We start from the raw sequence: 22,471 nt of genomic DNA on the forward strand, positions 1-22,471 counted from the left end.
GACATATATTCATATATGTATGTATATAACTAGGATTACTACCAAAATAGATCAAAACTATATTCGGCATTACCGAATCATTATATAATATATAATACGATATATAATATGTATTTGCGTAGGTTTTTCAATTCGTTAGTCGCCTTCAATGGAATCACAGACACAATAATGAAAGTGTTGGAATGGTAGAATAGTAGTTAATTAGCTGGTGGTCTATGTGGAAAGGGGACGGGGGGCACATTCAGGGCCATATTTGTCATTGCTAACATAGAGAAAGGGAGAGAAAGAGAGAGTGGGGGGGGGGGAAGAGTTAAATCGGAAATGGGATACAGAAAACAGACAACATAACACAAACAAAACCTATTTAAGATTTTAGAAATTTTACATCAGTCGTTAATTGTGGCCAACTTTGATTTGAGTATAATATCGTTTCGTGCTTTGTTTTTTTTCTCGTTTGTTTTTGTTTCTGTGGCCTACACACTCTTACAATGAAACACACACACATATCAAATTATATAGGATAGATAAAATACATATATGCATATAATTTATATGGGGGTAGGGTCAGAGTATCTACAATTTGTCAAGCCAATAAATACCTCTTGGATAACGCGGATGGCTGTTGCCATGCCTGGATACTGGATGGCGAGTCTCCTTGACCATCTCTACAACATTAGATACGGTATCGGAGAACCCGATATCATGATGTATGTATTGATGGCCACGTCGTCGCGGACTCGGAGATCGGGCTAATGGCGAGCCGTTATGCCTAAGACAAGGCAGACAAGAAGAAGCATTAGATATAGCAAGTACTACCTCTAAATTGGATGAATAACTCACCTCAAACTGGGCGAACGGCGATGGCCATTCATATACGAATGTCCAGGATGTAAATGGCCAGCATCGGCACCGGTAAGTGATTCCTGTGATGGATGCCTTGATGCATCCTGCAGTTCCAGCATCTAAATAAAAGATGTTACAGAGAAAGAGAGAGAGAGAGAGTTGAAGATTTTCGATTAGTATATTTTGTGTTATGCATAAAAATGAATGTTGCCACTTGAAATCAGTCCTTTTGGGTCTCTAAGGACACAGGAGGCACGGGTAGGGCTAGCTTCAGTAGCAGGTGGACGAGGGTTCAGAGGGGCAGTTGCCGAATCATTTGTTACTTGTTAATTTACTCATTATGACGGATTTCTTGTGGACTCATTCATTTTTTTATTGTTTACATATACACACACATACGTATATAGAGTGTATATGTATGTATGTGTATATTTAATATATATAGAAATCAATTATTAATTCGGTTTACAACGAAAAAAAAAAACATGTCTACAAATATTTTCTCTATACTCCTTAAAAGGAGCCACGTCAAAATATATATTATTAATATATACACATACACACATATATATATATATATATATATATATTTGAATATATATATATATTTGAGTAGGTTGTATAAATACACACACATATGTTCATTCATATAGAAGATGTGTGAATATTTAAATTGTTACTCCTGAAAAAGGGAATATATATATAGATATATGTATGTATATATATGTATATTGTATGTATTTGTAGATATGTAAAATTCAAGCAAATATTATTACTTCACTGCAACAAAATACATATTGAAATGCGAATTTAATTGCACTAGTTTGAAGTATTCGAAAGGGATCTCAAATGCAGGATAATTATTATTATTATTATTGTTAATTAAACCTAGAATTAGGGCGTGTAACATTGAAACAATTCCATACACTACTTAAGATTATACGTATACATATATAATTGAATGCTAATTATAGTATATATATATATATATTTATATATTTATATATGGGTGGGGGGGGAGAGGGGGGCTGGGTTTAGGTTTTCAACTTTTATTATTTGATTTGATATATATATATAGGTCTATATATCGATTAACTAGTAGTAGTAATGGATTATTTTGCTGGGTTTGCCTAACTATTATCATTTCGGTTTTTTGCTTCTTTTTTTTGTTTGGTTTCCTTTTCATATCGGAAATTCTTGTTTGCCAATTGTTTCATGTATATTTCTGATTGAGATCTACTACAAATTGTTGTCCTATATATTTTATTTGTTATATATAAAATCAAGTGATGTCGTATGATATCTTTTTAGGAAATCAATACTAAATTGTTTATGTAAAAATAGTGTAAAACCAAAAAGAAGACGACAACAATGTGTATAGATAGAACATATACTACAAGTTATCTACATATACTACATTCTAAATTATCTACATGTGCTATCTACATCTGCTCATCTACATTGTGGTGAATTTAAGGATCAGCAAGCAGAAAGATACATAAAGAGAGATCTAAAGGTGAAGCGAAAGGAAAGCAAGCAGTTTCTAAATAGTAGGTATAAATTACTAAATATAGATCTACAAATCTATATATATATATATATATATGTATATTTATGTACAAAACATGCATTTTGAGTTCTTGTGTTTGTGATTAAATCGGTTTATTTGGTTTATTTTTCATGTGCATATGGGTGGACAAGTATGTGGGTGTGGGTGTGTGTGTGTGTGCGTGGTTGTGGTGTTTAAGTTTGCGTGGTTTAGTTAAGGTTTTTTTTGGTGGAGGGAAAGGGGCGTTGTTTTCGGCGTCCTTAATCCTGCTGATCAATCGTCTCTAGGGCAAAGGATTAACTTACCACACAAAAAGAGTTAAAAATTTATTTTGCTGGACTATAACAAACAAAATGTTTTTGTATGTATGCATGTCTGTCTATGTGTGTGCGTGTGTGTGTGTGAGGGTGTATTGAAAACCATTAACGAAAATATACATAAAACACAAATGATTTCGAAAATCAAAGTATCGAGAAAACATAACAAAAGAACAGTAAGATACGTTTTACGTGAAAAACCGTTAACTGATAAACAATTACTACGTACACATAAAGCCGTAGCTAAATGTCGATGTGTACATACAATATATATAGTGTCATATATACTACTAGAATATGGCTATAATTCAAGTTCATTAATATAGAGTATATATATGTATATAGTATGTACACTCTAGAAATTGCTGGGAACAAACTTTTGCTAACAGTTTAAGTCGTTCGTTTTCAACTCTTAATCAATCCATCGGAATCGGACTATTTATTCATAACATAAGAGCCAAGAGTTGCAGATGGAAGGACGAAATTCACAACGTTTTCTTTCCATTCGCTCTTGACTTTATGTGTACGTATAGAGAAATACATATGTGTCTGGTGTGTGTGTGTTTGTATGTGTCTGGTGCTTTATATATGAAGACGACAATCATTTAAGTTAGGACCTGGTATGAAAATAATGAACTTGTTCTGTCGCAGTAAACTTGAATAGAGGGAACCGCCAACTTTTGACACACACACAGAGTTGGATTCATGGATTATTGAAAGGTCACAGACATATACACACATGCATACGTATGTACATATGTAAGTAGTTGGGGATTTAGTATATGTATATATATGCCATACTATCAAAAATTGGCAAACATTGAGATTGAGTTGTTTATTGTTGTTGCAGTTGTAGTAGTAGGTAGTACTTAGCAGTGCCGGATTAGGCCAGCTCGAGGCATTAGAAAACCAAATGCCTTAAGGCAAAGTAGGTCAATCTGCCAATTATTTCCAGCCTGTAATTTGGCCAATTCCTAAGCAATTTCAAAAAGTTATATATCAAATAAATCGCATTTTGGCATTATATTAAAATAGCATTAAACTAATCGATTTTTGAAAAAATTTATTTTCATCCGATTTTTGAAAAAATCATGATGTATTATACATCACGATATTTTGCGAAAATGGCAAAAAAATTTAGTTCTCGAGATTTGAATGCAGATTGAAAGACATTATTCAAACATGAAAATAAAGATATGGATTTTTGAAATACTTGAAAAATTGACCAAATTAGAGTCTGATGAAATAAAGGTTTATTGGAAAATTTTGCTGTTTATTGGTATATTTTGTGCTCGTTTCAAGAGATAAGTCGATAATTAACTAGTAATTTACTCTCCAATTAAAATTGAGTTTAAAGGCATTAAAAGGAGACATCACTTTTGAAAATCGGTTAAAATTTAGCAAAGTTAGAGATTTGCCAATCTAGGAAAAGAAGAATTTTTAAGAAGAATTGAATTGAATGAGCAATTCCTTATCCTCGTGCATGGCAAATCCGGCACTGGACTGTAGTTGCGGTAGCAGTAATAGTACTTAGTATTGGGTAAAGTAAGTAATTGGTTTAGTTATTTTGTTTGCTCATGTCCAAGCAGTGAACTAATTATACATTTTGAAAAGTGTTGATTACAAATCTTATCTTTATGCAAAACGACTAGGAAAATGTAGTAAGTGGTAATGTAGTTAATTAATTTACTATCTCTTTAGTTGATAGCAAGTTGTTTCATCTAATCGGTGGGTGATCACGAATTAAGAATTTAATATGTAAAACTATAACAAGTTCGCTTGCCGTGTACGTTTCACGTTGTTCGCATGGTCCTTCCATGAATGACCCCACCACCATCCTTTAGTCCCTTACTCTCATACTCTCATATCATTTCATGGGATTCACACTAATGGACTAATGGCCTGATTTATTGCAGTTGGTTAGTTTTGAGAGTTTCACCAATCAAATGCTAGAGAGAGAGAGAGAGAGGGCTATGTGGAGCTTCATGGGGAACCACTATGCGCAACGCCTTTTACTACACTTGCCCAGGGAACGCCTACGTAGTACATACGAATATGTAGAGGAGTACATTTAGGTACTTAGTTTTATACATACGATCAACGATCAAATTACAACATTGAGTACGAGTACTAAGCGAAGATTTGCGTTAACTAACGTTTTGGTTTTTTTTTTTTTTTTTTTGTTAAATGACTATGCAACATATATGTATGTATGTTAATGTATTGTTTATACGATAAGTACGTAAGTTTTATTTGGTACTATTTGAGTGAACGCAAATTCAAGACTTAAAATACTTAATAATGTGCACAGCACACAAAACAGACACACACGTACATACACATACATGTGCGTGTGTGTGTGTGTGTTTGTGTGATGTGAACTTTAGTATGATTATGCATACATACAGCCAACTAAAACAAAAACAAGAGGAACAAAAAATTGACACACACACACCCGCACAAACACTAACACAAATTGTGTGTGTGTGTGTGAATGTGTACGGCTATGAGTGTTTGGCTGTATGTATGCATTGAGAAAGTTTCTAGTGTTTTTTGTTTTTTACTTTCGACTTAATTGGCTTTGTGAACAACATTTATATCGGAAACGTAGGATTATGGACACAAAAAGTATTCACATATATTCATATATAGATTTATAATACACAAATTAGTTTTAATTTGATTCTTTTTTGTTTTTGTATGTAAAATTTGTTTCGATAAATTTCGATTAGTTTTAGTTTACCGCTTGGAGTTTATCAAACTTATTCACCTTTTTGTTTCTGAAATTATTTAAAAATTAGAAAGAAACAATTTACTTATATGTATGCAAAATGTTGAGAAAAAAGCAGCACAAAAAATGTTGTTTAATGTTTAATTGATAGTTGTTATTGTTGTTGTTGTTAATAATATTGTTAATTGATTGATGCTTGTGATTTGAAACAAAACGAACACATAAATTGATCGATTAGCACGAATGGTCAATGTATGTATGTATGTACAATTTGTAATGTTAATGGCAAGTTGTATGGAATAAGTCTCCATGTGTGTAGGTGTGTGTGTATGTATTTGTAAGTGCACATCAATTAATAATCCTGCAGTGGTATGCATCCTTTATGAGTCTTCCTCTCATCCTTACTAAGGAAAGAAAAAGCTGGACGAACTGTTGTCAAGGAAAATCCTTGACTTTAATAGTCATTAGAATTTGGAAACAATTAAGAAAATTGGTTCGAAAAATTGCAAATTTCAAGCTTCTGTGCCAAGGTGCACATTTAAAAATAACTTTTAATTTATTTGTAAGTTCGAAAATTTCAACAGAATTTCATTCTATCGAACGAAGCATACTGAAATCGATCCTAAAATGGAGTTGTAAGAAGAACATTGATTTTCGATTGCAGGGAAATTTGCTAGACAAGAAAGCTGAGTATTTTATAGCATACATTTTAGGGCATCAGAGATACATTCATTTTATTGTTATTGAGAATAACTGAGTAAACAGTTAAAACAATTTTTAGCTAAAGATTACTAGATTTTCCCATAAAGCATAATCTGAATTACATTAGAGCAGTTAATTAATATCAGAGCTGTTAGTTAGTTAGTTAGTAAGTGAGTGAATTGAGATGATTGAAAGTGATTAATACTGTATGAATTGTGTCTGTGATTGTTAGTCTGTATGAGAGTACGAATGTGTGTGTGTGTGAGAGAGAGAGCGTGAATGTAATTGTTGATAGAGAGTAAGTAAGTACTTTTGGACTTTACGGGTTATAATTAGGATGAAGCTTGTTTTTTTTGTAAATTACCTAACTGATCGCTTTCTGATCGTACTCCGTCGTGCTAGTGTTGCCAAACTGTTGTGTTCGGCATCACCGTTCGGGTGGGGGTGGTGGTGCGTGCTCGCTAACAAATGTGTTTGTGAGTTGGCGGCTCCTTCCCCGTTCGGCTCGAAACATATGGAGCCCTGTCGCGATCCTCCTTTGTCAAGGGCGGCCATATCGAGGAGGCAATTAAAGAACGATTGTTTCTATTTTTTTTTTTTTTGGTTTTGTTTATTTTTGCAGTGCAGTAGTAGTAGTAGTAGTAGTAGTAGTAGTAGAAGAAGAAGTGTTTTTTGTTTTGCCAGTGTTGGTTCAAATCAAATCGAATCATGTGGTTATATATCATTGCAATGCATCGTTTTCGTTTTTGGTTTTGGTTTGTTCGTTTCGAGTTTTGAGTTTCGTTGGTTGGGTGGGTAGTTCGTTTATATTTTTTCCATTTAATTTTTAAGTGAATATATTTTTTGTTGTTGGTGTAATTAAATTATTTATGATTGTTGTTGTTGTATTGGATGTTGTTGTTGTTGTAGTTGTAGTTGTTGTTATTTGTTGGAATGCAGATGGTATTCAAAACGTTGTTGCACATTCAAGAATTTGTCGTTGTTCAATTGTTGGCGAAAATTGTTGTTCAAGTTGAGTTGAGTTGAGTTAGGTGAGTGGTGAGTATTGATAGTTATGGTAACATTGCAACGCATTAGGTTTTGTTTTTTTTTTTTTTTTTTTTTTTTTCAAAAGCATTAAAAATGGAATGTAAGAATTATTATAGAATAATAGAAAAAATGTAATTAAGAGTAGAGATTATGAATTTATAAAACACAAATCAAAAAAGAGAATTATAATTGTTCAGATATACATATATATGTATATATATAAATGTACAATGTATATAAAGTATATATATATATATATATATGTATATATTGGGATAGGGGTGAGTTTTTGTTTTTTAGGGGCAAATAAGTAGCATTTGGCCGAGGAGTTGCTTTACATATGTATTTGTTTTTTTTTAATTTTTTTGGTTTAGATTTTGAGGTATAGAATTTTTTTTAGGATGTCTGTCAAGCACTATGCGTATGTATATATAAGAAGATTTGTTTGTTTGTTGTGGTGTGGGTGGATGTTCTTTTGGGGTCTGTGTGATATGCTTTGTATGTGTGGGTAGATGCTCTCGCATAATATATATATAATTATTTATATATGTATATATATATATATGGTAATATATTTGTAAGTAGCTTAAATAAGAGAGAATTCGATTTGATATATGTATGTTTAAAAACATGCGCAAACATTTTTACAACTCACTAGATTTTTCTTGCTGAATGTGGAAAATAATCTAAATTTTTAAGAAGTACCGCTAATTTATACAGTTTGTTGTTGTATGACAATTACTTTTATTAGATTTCGGTTTTTTTTTTGTTTTTAGTTTATGTTTTAGAGATAAAAAAGATGTGTGCCAATATTTGATGTTGTTGTTGTTTTTAAATTAGAAACAAACGGTGGACGATAGACGCAAAAACAAAGTGAATTGATTTAAGTTTAAGGAATTTTCTATAGAATTTATTGTTTTTGGGCGTTTTGTTGTTATTGTTGTTGTAAAACTAAAAAAATCACTAGTGTTTCTATGCGTGTGTGTGTGTGTGTGTGAAATTTTCTAAAGAATTTTTAGATTTCATTTGCATTTAGTTTGCATGCCAACATTTCAATTTAGTTATCAATTTTTTTTTTTTTTTTTTGCATTTAAATGGTTTGTGGTTTTGGCCTAGCTTAGAATTATGAGTAGATAGATGTATTTTTTGTTTTGTTTTTGTTTTGTTTATTATATATGTATGTATGTAGATACAGTTTGCTTGCATGCCTATATCAGCGCACTATAAAAAAATATGTATTCAAATGGCGTTTCGATTGATTGACTGATTGAAAAACAGATGAAACAAATTAAATACGGGACGCGTAACATTTGCCTTTAATTATTTTATATCTCTCTCGATTTATATAGTTTTGTTTTTATGTTATATATATTTTGTTATTGTATTAGGTTTCCTTTTTTTATATGTATGCTGAACATATTCGATTGATGTATGAATGAAAGGTAGTAGTAAAAGGAAACTACTTATATTTTCAATTTTCTTTTTATTTACATATTAAACTCGTTTATATTCGGAGATGTCTCTATGTGTGTGTGTGTGTGTTTAATCGCCTTTCTAGCAATGCAAAAATATGTGATTGGTGCAAAAATTCCATTTGAATTGGCAAAAATGATTAGATTTGTGCAGTATTCTATTATATGTAAATAATCAAAAAATAAGGAATCTATAAATTAAAGCTAACTAACTGTAAGTTAAAAAAAATATATGTATCCAGGCAGAAATAGGTTTACCCCCAGGGATAATTGATTGTTATTGTCGCATGATAGTTATACCCTTGCAGAGGACATTTGCTGCTTATCCGATTATTACATAGAAACTCATACAGAAATCAGTTTAGAATCAAAAGATGCCAAAATATAGATCAATTGTTATCGATCATTTATTATCGATTTGTTTGGGTTCGATAAGCCCAGGTCGGTCCAAATCAATCGGATGCATGCACTGCAAGGGTATACTTAATGTCGGTGTGGGGTGGAATTGAAAATTTCCTAACAAAATTAGTGGACAGGTCAGTATTATCATCATCAGCATGTGGTGAATGGCATTGGGCAGGCAACTACTTGGATTTATCGATTTTCGAAGGACATACATATTCTTCAAGTAGCTTCTGGGATCCCACACACCCTGAGGCAGAGGTGTGTGCTTATTTGGGTAAACATGGAGAGGGGGAAGTTTGTGTGTTTGTTGTGATTAGATAAGCGAAACATGACATTAGCATTGCATTTGGGTGTCTATTGAAAAGTTGTTTGGGCTACATTCTTGATGATTATTATTAATATGCATACATTTTTTTGTTAGAGTTAAATATTGATTGATTTGCTTTATGCTGGATGCTTGATGCTGTATCCTACATTTGCACATTCCTAGACGAATATGTAAGTATGTACACATGCCTCTAGTCGAGACAAAAAATATTTATATAGAGAGAGCGAGACAGAGAGTGTGAGAAAGAGCGAGCGAGCGAGCGAGAGAAATATAGAGTTCGAGAGTGATGTTTGATTTTACAATAGATATACTCGGATTTGAGTAGTTGCAGATTTGAATTATTTAACAGGGCAAAACGTGTGAGAGATACAGACAGAGAGAGAGAGAGAGAGGAGCAAGTTATTGTTTTTGTTTTTTGGTTTTTTGGTTTTTTTTTTTTTTGTTTATTGTTTTACGATTATGTATGCAGCTTAAGAAGGCAAAAGCAAAATCAAGCGAAAAGATACATTAGATATGTGAATATAGAATTATATACCGGCTCCTCAATCGCCGTTGGGCTATATTTGCGGTCATCATCGTCATCGGTCTTCTTCCGCTATCGGATCGCAAATGATTATCGATAATTTTTTAGATAAGCAACCGAATGAATCGATCATCAAATTGAATTGATCGTGTATGCAGGAATAGGTAAAATAATTGTAACATTTAACATTAAATACATCATATTTCGCTGTCATTTGTTGTGTAATTTATTCGTGTAGTTTCTCTAACTAACTGAATGACTGACTGACTGACTGATTTGGCTGCCTTAATTCCTAATTTAAGTCCCAGTTAGGTGTGGGGTGGTAATTAGAGTAGAGTACTTGGTTTGGTGTACAAAAACAAATGTCTTGCAAATGCATACTTTTAGATACATAACTCTAGATGTGTATGTTTAAGTAATTAATTAGATAAGTAATTATGTTTGTATCTAGATTGTTGGCAGATTATCATAATAACATTACTTATGTATTTATAGATGTATGTATATGTATGTATTTTACATTCCCTTTATGGACGAAACTAAGTATATTTGAACCTACAATATACGTTATGAGTTTTTGTAATACAAACAAACAATTAAATATTTTTACTCAATTTCAAAACTTTAGAAGTAAAATATGAACTCGTCAATTGCTACCGATACGAATTTATATATATGTATATATAATTTTGTATGCATTATATATTTTGGTTTCCCGTAAATCGACTACTAAATTTCGATTCATCGATCTCATAACATAGCTTAACAAATTTACATAAGTAAGAAACAAGTAAAAAGTTAAACAAGAGTTTTTGTTGTTGTTGCTGGATTTGAATTATCGTTTGTTTTGTTCAATTTCGAATTCAATAGGATACGCCAGTATTATTATTCCTTAATTTGAATTTTCCGGTTGTTTCATCATTGAGTCTAATTCGTATCGAATATATAGATTAGGTGAAGGAATAGTGCAACCATTTTATCCCTCTTACTGCCCATAAAACTTCAAAGTGAATTTTCAAAAGTAAATTGTCAATGGAATTGAAAAGAATTTTTGTTGTAATCGATTGAAGTTTGGTCTTATGAGCAGTTTGAAAATTTGCGATTCAATTGGGTTTTCGGAATGTGTCCTTTTTGTGTTTGTGTGTGTGTGTGTGTGTAGGTGAGTGGTGTTTGTATATACTATAATTAAGATATTTTCGTTACACATACACATGTAGATAGATACATGTGTGTGCAACATATATATACAAGTGTTTAGTTTAATATGAGGTTGCATATAAAATTCATTATATACCTCCTTCCAATTCTGCATATTATTTGGTATAAGTATTTGTATTATTTTTAGTTATATATTTGTTGTTGATTTTTTTTGTTTTGGTTTCATTTTTTTTATTTTAGTTTGTTGATTGTATTTTGTTGTTTTGTTGATTCGGTTTGTTTATTAATGAGAGAGAGAAAGTGGTTCATAGTCAAAACGTATGAGAAGAGAAATCATAAGACTTATTACACAATTATCTCAAGTTAAATATATGTTAAGTAGGAAGTAGATAAATAGATAGTTAGATAGTTAGATTTTGGGCAGTAGGTAAAAGAAGTAAGGGCAAAGATTTTTTTAATAGAGTAATTGAATTTTTAATAAAAATTAGTTTAATGTCTTTGAGTTTGTTCGATCGATCGACTTGATTGGGTTGGGTTGGATTAATTAGTTGGTTGCTTGTTTTAATGGTTAATTAATTGAGTGAGAATCGCGTTTTAAACTTTATTTAATTTCTGCCTATTTACTATTGATTGACTTTTGTTTCTTGACGAAAGATTTTGATATTGATTTTGGTTTTTTGTTTGTTTTATATTTGTATTATTATTTGATGGTTCGCATACTTGCTAAGTAGTTAGTTAAGTGGTTAATTAATTTAGTATAGTTACTTAATTGTAATGTATATACATACATACATCTGTGATTCAGACAGCACAATGAATTAGACTTAAGTTGTTGTTTTTGTTTAGTTTTTGTATAAGTAAGTTGTAGTAGCAGATGATAGGGCATCCACAAGTCTTGGTGGTGCAATTGACACACACACAAACAAAATAATCGAAAAACAGAATGGATAAAGTATATATATATATCTATTAGATTCTAAACATGTTCCCTAGAATGACTGACTGACTTCTCCTGAGCATCCTAGTTACACTTTGCATACATGTATTTATCATTTAACGAAAGTCCTGCAAAAAACTGGCAACTGCATTTGATTATTGTGCCCAGACTCGTTCTAGAGTCATTGCAAAAATTGGCTCATCGCATGGATATTTAAGTATTTGGCGATACATATATATGTATGTTTATGTACGTATATAGTTGTGGTCGTACATATTTGTTGGATTGCCTGGGGGGAGTGTTTGTGGGACGGGGGGTTTTTTGAGGGACATGGGAGAGTCTTATGGTGCTAATCAATTGACAAACTTACCGGCATGCCCGAATCAATCTGGCCGAAACGTGTATTCCGCCAGGACTCTAGTATAAGGAAACCTGCATAGATTTTACCAACTGATAGCTTCCCCTTATTCAACTGATCGATCGGTGGCACCAGTAGATTCAGCATTTTCTTTGCCTGCAGTGGCCAAATGTTTGTAATGGTTTCCCTGAGCTCCATATCCGCCTGATCCATTTCCTCAGCTGTGCAAAAAGCGTTGGTCATTAATAATTGCAATTATAACTAATCGAAACTCTCAACTTACGCGCTCTCATTTTAATACTAAGATTCTCCCGAATCAAAGCGAACAACGTTGTGGTAAACTGAACTCTCAGCTCATCGTCCAATGGCATATTCATACGTATCAGTTTCTTATAGGCAAGTCGATTGGGGCACTTGTTACCGAATCCCAATGGTGGATCCATATTCTTAAGCATATCATACATTTCCGTATAATGTATACGACCGCTAATCGAGCAATATTCATTAGATTGAAAACACACATATACAAAGTATTAGTTATCGTTTTGCCCATCTAACCCAGTGGGCTAAAATGTAACAAGTGTAACAACCGAACCGTTAATGTATCGGCAGGAGAAAGTGTGTCTATCTTCGATGCAAACCGAAGAATTGCAATACTTTTGGAGGTTTCAATCGAAGGTTTTAGTTTCAGTCAATCTTTTGAGATTTCGAAAAGTCATGTCTCTATAGGACATAACTTATCGAAAGTGGCAAAAGATTGATCGTTGACGTTTTAGAACGTTAGCAGACGGAACACATGATCATTATAATATCATGATCATTATATATATGTAAGATCTTGGTATTTTGTGAATATTATAGTAAAAGTATTCGATATTTGCCCATTGGGCTCTTTTACATTGTCCATTGTATATATGAAACAAATACGAACAAATAATAATCGTTTAATATATTGGATAAACAACATTTATAAATGTGCAAGTGCAATTCCTTATTTAGAATTTGAGGGAATGAATTGATTGAACTTTTTTTTGGATCATTGTTGGTGTGTTGTGTGTGTGTATCAATGTCTTGATATATATGTATATTAAACAGATAATTACGTCGCATTTGGATCATATTCCGCCCATATGCGCACAAATTCGTCTAAGTGATGAGCACCCAATATACTGGAGTCCCTCGTGAGATAATCAAAATTATCCATGATGACGGCCACGAACAGATTCAACATTAGAAATGAACAAAAGAATATAAACGATACGAAATAGGCGTAGGCCAGTGTTGATCCGCAATATTCTCCAGGACCCTTTTCGGCGTCATCGTCGCATGCCTTGCCCTTGAGACAGGCCAGCATAATGTTTGGCCAAGCTTCGCCAGTGGCACATCTTTTGCAGGATAGCAGGATAGCAGAAGGAACAGAAACACAATAACGATAACACACAAAAGAAAAGTCGCTAATTAATCGATATGTTTGATATTTCGATTTTTAGTTTTGTTTTGGGTATAAGTAATTCATACACTGTGCAATACATGTAATTTGATAATTGGAGTATACATGTATATGCAGTAAAGGATTTGAGTTCTTGACTGTATATGTATGTATATAGAGAGTTTCTACATCATTATTGCATAGTGTTATCGATAGAGAGAGAGGGTCAAGAGTTAAGAGTATGTAACTAAGTATCTATCTATGTATGTGTAAAGAATGTATGCGAATGATTAGGTATATAAGCTATTCTAAATGCTAAGCCGTGGTTTTACATATGTTTTTTTTTGTACTAATCGTATTTACATAAAATATATATATGTATGTATGTATATTTGTATATGTTTGTTAAGGAACATGTATGTGCCTAAGTGAGTGTGTGTGTGTGTGTATTTAGGATACTTACTACACACACCCATGCACATACCCAACTACAGCCTGAATATAGTTTATTGATTTAGCTAGTTGGTTACAAAAATGTATGTATGTGCTAGCTATAAGTATGTAAGTTGGAATATCGAATCAGATCGATAAAAAGCCGACAGACAGACAAACATAACGATCGAAACCTTACTGATATGGCTATTAACTAGCTATTGGTATAAGGTAAAGGATTTGATTTAATGACTATGAGATATATGAGAGCAAGTATGTATTTGTATGTATGAAAAGATATAGTATATGTAAGTAGGTATAGTAGAATATATACGAGTATATATATACTATATATAGATAGCATTTAGTATAGTATTTAATGTCCTTAATCTTAAGAAACTAACAAATATTAATTAATACATGTAACTCTAGCTGAACTCGGCACCAACGAAACAATATTGTATGTAACAAATATAGATGTTTGTATGTATAACATATATCTATGTGTGTTCCATCGAATAGTAAATATATATATATATAACAGATGTATCAACATACATACAGACATAAAATTCAAATTAATGTATGTATGTTATATGTGAAGAAACTAAAAAAAAACCATAAAAGTATCATTTAACTCTGTATCTGAACCGTTAACTTTGAACAAAGGTGCGAAATTTGGTTATATATTGTGAAACCTCGATATAACGAAACCCTTAAGAACTAAGAAACTCATTATAATGAATTCCCACATATAAAACACAGAATTTTGTGGGTCTCTGCAGATTCGTTATACCGAGGTTTCACTGCATATTGTATGTATGTATATAAATATATCATCAAGCTCCTCTCAAATAAGTATTTCTACAGGTTCACACTATTAAAGTACATACAGACATTGGTAATGGCAAATAATGGCAAGTAATTGAATTGTAATTGTAATTATAGCTGGGTACTGTATACGAAAATCAGTCAGTTCCTTCGATCTAGTAAATGTATACGTATTCAATTATATATATACTTAATATAGTTGACAAATCAAGCTACATACACACGAATACAAGTTATTAAAGCGATTTAAAATCAAATTATAGATATATGTTTATCTAACTCTAATTATTCAGTACTTCAGTACTATATCTTTACTAACTAATCTATACTCTATTATATTTTACCGATTGGGTTACAAGAAAATCTATAAATTTGTGGATTATTCAAACTCTCAGACAGGATCCAAAGAAAAAGGAAATACACTAAAACGAGTAAACGATGAAATGAACTAATGCATTGGATTATTACACGAATCATCGATAGATATTTATCGAATCGATATTTCTAACCTTTGCTAATCGATGATTATTTGATTATAAGACGCATCCTATAATTCGTCCTAGATGTACATATGTAGAGTAGAGTAAGTAATCCAGCTAGTCCAGCTCTAAGTTCTAAACATTTCTTGGTTTATATGTATATATTTAAAAAACAATATCGAAAATAATCTATACATATTTTGGTATATATGTAACTAGGCCTATGTATATCCGAATTTGCTATTTATATATATCCATTTAAAGATGCTAGTCACCTGAACTGATTGTGAGTATTTCCCCCCCGCATCATTTCTACTCTAAAGTCTATATTGTAATTGAATGGAATGGAATATAAATAATTATTATATATAAATGTATAATTGGTGGTATAATTATGCTAACTTGATATTGTTATTTTGATAGTAATTTTTATATTTTAGATAGATAGATAAATCCTAGGCATATCTAGTGAACTTAACTATTTGACAATGGAGAAATTTTGTTGGATTTTTATTGATCGTTTAACTCTAGAGAGTCAAGAGAGCTCAAATTTACATACCTGAATAGCAACATGACGCCTTGAATAAATGATTGGAAGTTGTTGTGCCTAGTAATGGAATTTTCCACTGTACCTAGTTTGATATTGCCGAACACCTATGACGAATATGACGATTCCAAATATCGATAAACAGTCACAAAGAGATCAGTGATTAATTGGTTTTGTTTTGATTATTAAACACAGCAACACCCATAACAATGTATTATACATATGTAGACATGCCCCCTCCTCCCCACACACCAGATACGCCCGACTGTCCGCCCGCCAGCCAGCATCTTCCGCTTGATACCAGCCGATTTGCTATCATTCCGTATATTTTAAGGAAGTAAAATTTGCACCCACCCTTTTGGAAACAATTCGTTTTTGGAAAACTAAACTAATAAACTATCATAGATTACTTGAAACCAAAACAAGAAGACAACGAATAGGAAATTATGAAAAAAAAAACAAAATGAAAATTCATAAACCAAATAATAATGATAAGAAGAGGAGCTTTCGACTACTTTCAAATGATACCGAAATAGGGCAACATATACGGCGACTTGTAAATCAATAAAACAAAGCAATTTAAAATGGCAGGATTTAATTTTTAACTAGAGCTAATTTAGGCAACTAGGCAACTAGTTAACTAAAGGCACTCGGTTTTGTTTATTCATTTTGTAGATTTGTGAAAATGTACGTTCAATAATTCAACGAAATGCAAACTCAACGTCTTAACTAATTGTACGAAGTGACTGAACAATCAACTGAACGATTCATTGTGTGTGTGTGTGTGTGTGTGTGAGTGTGAGTGTGTATATGTGGATTATATATACATTTACATACATTTAATTTAATCCTGATCTAAAAAAAAACCATTATGCTTAAATGTTATGGAAAATATAAATACTAATAAAGTGAAACGCTGATGAGAGGGCAGCTCGAATACTTTTGCGAAACAGCAAAAAGAGCAATATATATTTGTATGAATGTGTGGGAGTGTAAAGAATGTTAAATCAGCTGATTGATCCATCCTCAACATACCAATTATGTACTTTATGGAAAAGAAAGGACTTTGACATAAAAAACGATGACTTGCAGAGAATTTTATTCCACATCAGATCTTGGATCTTATTATAAGATCCTTGGGACTATATTATACTTAAATGTATCAGTATTTAAGTAGAGATTTACTTTTTTTGTCAATTAATTACTTTCAATTGTTTACTTAATTGAATTTGCAAACATTTAGCGAACTTTGACGATTTTGCAAAGTGTACGTGAGAAGAGGAAGACACAAAAGTACATAATAGATACTAGATATATGTATATATAAGATATATGTATGTATGTATACATGTGTGTATGTATGAATGTATTATGTATGGCTGTTTTATAAAAACTCAACTTTATAACTCTAGTGCATACATTTTTGGTTAACTTTCTCGAAAGCAATCAGATTGAAGCTTACTTCAAGAATACAGATATTTATTTTCAACTAAATATAAATTGGATATATATGACAAACAATTGTAAGACTGTGTGTTTGTGTGTGTGTGAGTGTGAGTGTTTAGTGAATTACTCAAGTTTATGAGTGATTTCAAATAAATGTATCATTTATAAGTAAATGTTTGTGCCATCATTTTGGAAAAGCTGCCAAATATTACTATGTATGTGTGTGTGTGTTTGTGTGTGTGTGTGAGATGGAATAACTAAAGATGTTTTCCGTTTACCGAAAAAGCAGCATAATTCCTCCGGAGAACGATTGGAAGTTATTGTGGCGATTCAGTTGCGTATCCGGATCATATTTTATGTTGCCGAAAACCTTTTTTGTTCATAAACATTTTAAAACCATTGTAATACTTTGCAAAAGACATAAGTGATAACTAACGAATTGGGGTGGGGGAGTTAATAAAAGTAGAGTAACAGAAGAATGAAACAAATGAACCATAAATGATTTCAATATTCTCAGGCTAATGAAAGACCCCTTTCTAATTGTGATCGTGAAGAAGATCCTTTTTTTTCATTGTGCCAAATCAAAAAGGAAAATCAAAACAAGCTAATGACAAAGAAACAACTGTAAAATGGGAAAACTTCAAACTAAAATCTACACACACAGAAACCGAAACACAAAATTAGCCCCCAAACAAGAAAATGGTACAAAAGTTATGGCAAACTTTCACCCTAATCCCCGATTGTTACATAGTTTGTTTGTTAGTTAGTTGTTGTAGCTAATCATCATAAGTATATGGATGTATATTGATAGGTGGAGGATCGTTTCAAAGGACTTACCTGCATGCCAATAATGGCGTATATAAAAAATAGCATTGCTATTAGCAAACAGACATATGGAAGTGCTTTAAATGATTGTACAAAGGTCCAGAGAAGAATTCGTATTGTGTATCCTTGGCGGAGCAGTTTAATGAGACGCGCCGCACGAAACAAACGCAGGAAGCCGACGTTGATTGAGTTCGACTGTAAAATATTATTGGTCAAAGGAAGACACCAAAAAACAAAAAAAACCATAGTCGTAGGAGAAGAAAAGATAAACGGAAATCACAAAAAAAAAAAACGGAAACAAGAAGAGACAAGAGAGAAACGGAAAAACAAGGAGAGATATTTGTATTAGAGTAGTTAAGTGGTAGTGGTCCAGTCTTAGATAGCTTAACGAATTCCAACAGTTTAATTGGATTCGAGCGATCTCGGAATAGTAATTAGAATTAGAGTTAGTAAATTTAATCATCATCATTCATCAATCATATTTTTTCGTTACGTTTTAAAGTTAAATAGTAAGTACATAGGTAGAGTGCAGTAGTAATTAGTTTTGGTTAGCAGCTGTTGTATTTTAGTAGTTGTGGTAGTGGTAATGGTAGTTGTAGTAGTAGTAGTAGTAGTAGTAGTACATGGTAAGTAGTAGCTGTGTTAGTTAGTAGTTCATTAATGAAAGTACAACTATGTATATACACATATACTTATATATACATATATATATATAATATTGATTTTCTGTTAGTATGTACATTTAGAAGAAAAAATTACGTTCAATTTTGCATATGAGAATTGTACATTCTATAAATATATGTATATATATATATATATATATATATATATGCGATTTCACTACATATTTACACACACACACATATAGATGTGCATATGTATGAAATGGAGAACAAAATGCTAAACAAAAAGTGTATGTCTTGTTTCAAGCCATTTTCATTGTATAAAATACAACAAATGCAATATATTACATATATATATACATATATATAATTTTACGATTTTAGATTTAACCTAATTGAAAACTATTAGGATTAAGGTTTTATTACATTATGTACTTGTTGTATATGTATAAATGTTTGTGTTTGTGTGTGTGTGTATGTGTGTGGGTGTGTGCTGACTATCACACACATTTTAATATTAAAATTACTAATTGTTTGTTTTTTTTTTTTTGGTTCTGTGTGCTTTTTTTTGGTTTACTAATTGTAATTTTAAAAAAATTTATCAAAAATATTAGTATAGAATAAAAATCAACTTTAGTCTTGCTTTTTGATCTAAATAAGTTAGTGAAAAGTTTTGGTTTTTGGGGTTTTTTTTCGCACATAACTAAAATATTTGAAATTTTCAATTGTTATTTTTTTTTTTTTTTTTTTTTGGTGAGTGAATCGTGTGTGGGTAGCGGCAAGTTAGAACAGAAAGCGAAACGAATATTATGTATATACACAAAATACGAAATTGATAATTGAGAAATGCTTAAAAACTAATACAAGTGTGTAAGTGAATGTACAAATTGTATGTATTTAGTGTAGATAGATAGTAGTTGTAGTTGTTGTTGTTGTTGGAGTAGTTGAAGTAGAAGCAGTAGTAGTTGTAGTAGAGTAGTTTTTGTTTTCTTTCTATTTTAGCAGTAGAAGAATTTGCTTTGAGTTGGTAGTGAATGTGTGTTTTTTTTTGGAAACTCTATGTTAAGGTAGTTTAAGGTACTTTGATAGTCAAGTTAATAGGGCAGATTGTAAGCGTTAAATTGGCTTGAACCAGTTTAGTTCTGTCAACGTGTAAACGATGTAAGCGTGTTTCCTTGTGTAACCGATTCAAAATGGGTTATTGTTGTTTGTTTTGACCAAAATATTTTACTCATCAGTGAAATTGTTTAAAGAATACTGTTATTATTGCATTGAATTGGTATATACAGATGTCTGCATATGCACACACACACACACACATATGTATATACTTGTTTTAACGATTGCACTGACTTTAGAACGCATACCGCCTCGCCGCGGCCTCTGCTGTAACATTTTCTATATACTTATGGTATGTATATAGGAAATGCTATATACACACATAATATCTGTCAGGAAAAGATCAATTTTAGTTATATGGTTAACACTCTAGAGTCTTTAATATATATGTAGGTAAAGTATATAAGTATGAGAAGTAGAGATATACAAATATATGTAGATTTTTATGAAAATAACAATTCGGGCAATCAAAATTTAAATTGTCCATTTAGACTAGATATTTAAATGGATTCAAATGGAAGTAAAATAGAGGCGGTTCGGGGGTGTTTAGGGGTAGCATATGAGCTGGGTCTAAGCAGAGATAGACGCAATAATCAGTTGGAGAATCGATATTAACTACTTGCAAAAAACATTTTGTCTAATCTAAACCCATTACCAGAAAATACTTAATAATCAAGAACAACCAAAAGCAAACGAAAATGAGTAAAGAGAAGAGAACAGAAGGAGAATAACAACAATAGCCAAGAAGTGAGTATCGAACTTTATTTCGGTTTATCAGCAAACGACAACTTCATTTGTATGTACATTGAAAAACGTTTTGGTTATCGTTGCCGAATATTTGATATACGATATCACTTCTTAGTTTCTCTCTAGAAACTGATATGCAGAACTATTATAAGAAACTTTACCTCTACCCCCTAAAAGAGAATTTGTTAGGGAAGGGCGTCATGTGAGATTATATTTATGTATGTATATGAAATGATCCTTAAACCACTCCGATTTGATTATGTACACACACATTCGATCAATAATTCTAAGCGATACATTGCTATTTGACTATTTTTGTTGACGACAAGCGGGGCGAGGGGAGGAGCCATCAACGCCAAGATCTCTTGCCTTGACTTGTGGTAGGAAGATACAGCAAACATGGTTGGGCGTGGCTTAGAGAAGGGGGTGTAAGTAAGTTCCCCGCACTAATTGGCTAGACTAAACTAGGTCCAATAGCTAAAGGAAGTCCCCACTTTTCGTGGTTACCAAAAAGGATATGTATGTAGTATATACAATGCCATAGCTATAGGGGGATACCAATACACCCTGTAATTGTTGGTGATCATGGAATGAAATATATGCAAGGTATCTGTTCTTTCTAAGTTCATTATAAAAAAGAAAAAATTGAATGTATACAATTAGTTGGCATCTAAGACGTATACGCACATATTAAAATATGTTTGTATTTGTAAATATTAAACTCAATCTACATAAGAAATACACACAAAAGACAGTCAGAGAGAGAGAAAGATAGAGAGAGAGCGAAAGTGACAGAGAAAGAGAGGGTCACTCCCTCATAAAGTCAAAGATTTGTCATAGTTGTTAGTGTTAATGATGTTTAGCTAAAAATGTAAGGGTATTTTTTATGTGATTGTTGATGCAGTTCAAGTGTATAGGTTAGTATAACTCTTATATCCTTGCAGTCAATGCCAATATATGTATATTCATGTATAGTTGGGCAAAGTCCAATCGTTAAAGGGTCTTTGAAACGTTTCCACAAGTCAAGTCAATAGTTTTCTTTCAACCAGACCGACAGAGTCAAAGCAAAGTCAAATTTTTCTATTTTTTGTGGGTCAAACCAACTGGACTGCAAGGATATAGAAAAAATATCGACATTGGCCGAAATTTGCCTTCGTTCGTTTTTCGTTCGTGTTTTTTAAACTGATTTTTGGTTTTTTAGTTGGTTTTTTTTTGTTTTTAATAAAAATCTGATTTATTTACTTACATCCTGTTCAGATCAGAATTGAAATTTTTGGTTTTGGATTTGTTTTTAAGGCAAATCAATGTGAATGCGCACATAAGTCATATATGTATATTTACATATATATATATATATATTGGATGAATAGGATACCGCACGATAAACGATTTTGATGGCACATTAATTTGTAGTTGTTGTTGTAGTTGTTGTTTTTTTTGGGTTTTTTTTTTTTTTTTTTGTGTTCAATTCGGCATTCAATTTGCATTCAGTTTTCAACCATAAATTGCAGTTACAGTTTAGACATTAGGCAAGTTGGTTTTGCAGTTTTTTGTTACGTTTTTAGTTAGTTTTTTTTTTTTTTGAGATTTTGTTTTTGATTTTTGTTTTTTTTTTTTCATATTTTATTGAATCACGTGTTG

The 22,471-nt window shown here is 31.9% G+C and overlaps 1 protein-coding gene across 1 annotated transcript in view; it reads right to left on the minus strand.

Annotated features, from left to right (window-relative positions):
* cac (cacophony) overlaps positions 1 to 22,471 on the minus strand; it is a 69,070-nt gene that overhangs the window by 10,703 nt on the left and 35,896 nt on the right. Inside the window, 7 exon segments of the mRNA XM_068285048.1 lie at positions 600 to 769; positions 841 to 962; positions 12,365 to 12,573; positions 12,636 to 12,838; positions 13,456 to 13,737; positions 16,083 to 16,177; positions 18,354 to 18,536. Of these exon segments, the coding sequence (XP_068141149.1) occupies positions 600 to 769; positions 841 to 962; positions 12,365 to 12,573; positions 12,636 to 12,838; positions 13,456 to 13,737; positions 16,083 to 16,177; positions 18,354 to 18,536 (1,264 nt within the window).

This window comes from Drosophila tropicalis, unplaced genomic scaffold (assembly GCF_018151085.1).
Source record: "Drosophila tropicalis isolate 14030-0801.00 unplaced genomic scaffold, ASM1815108v1 contig_4, whole genome shotgun sequence".
Taxonomy (NCBI): domain Eukaryota; kingdom Metazoa; phylum Arthropoda; class Insecta; order Diptera; family Drosophilidae; genus Drosophila; species Drosophila tropicalis.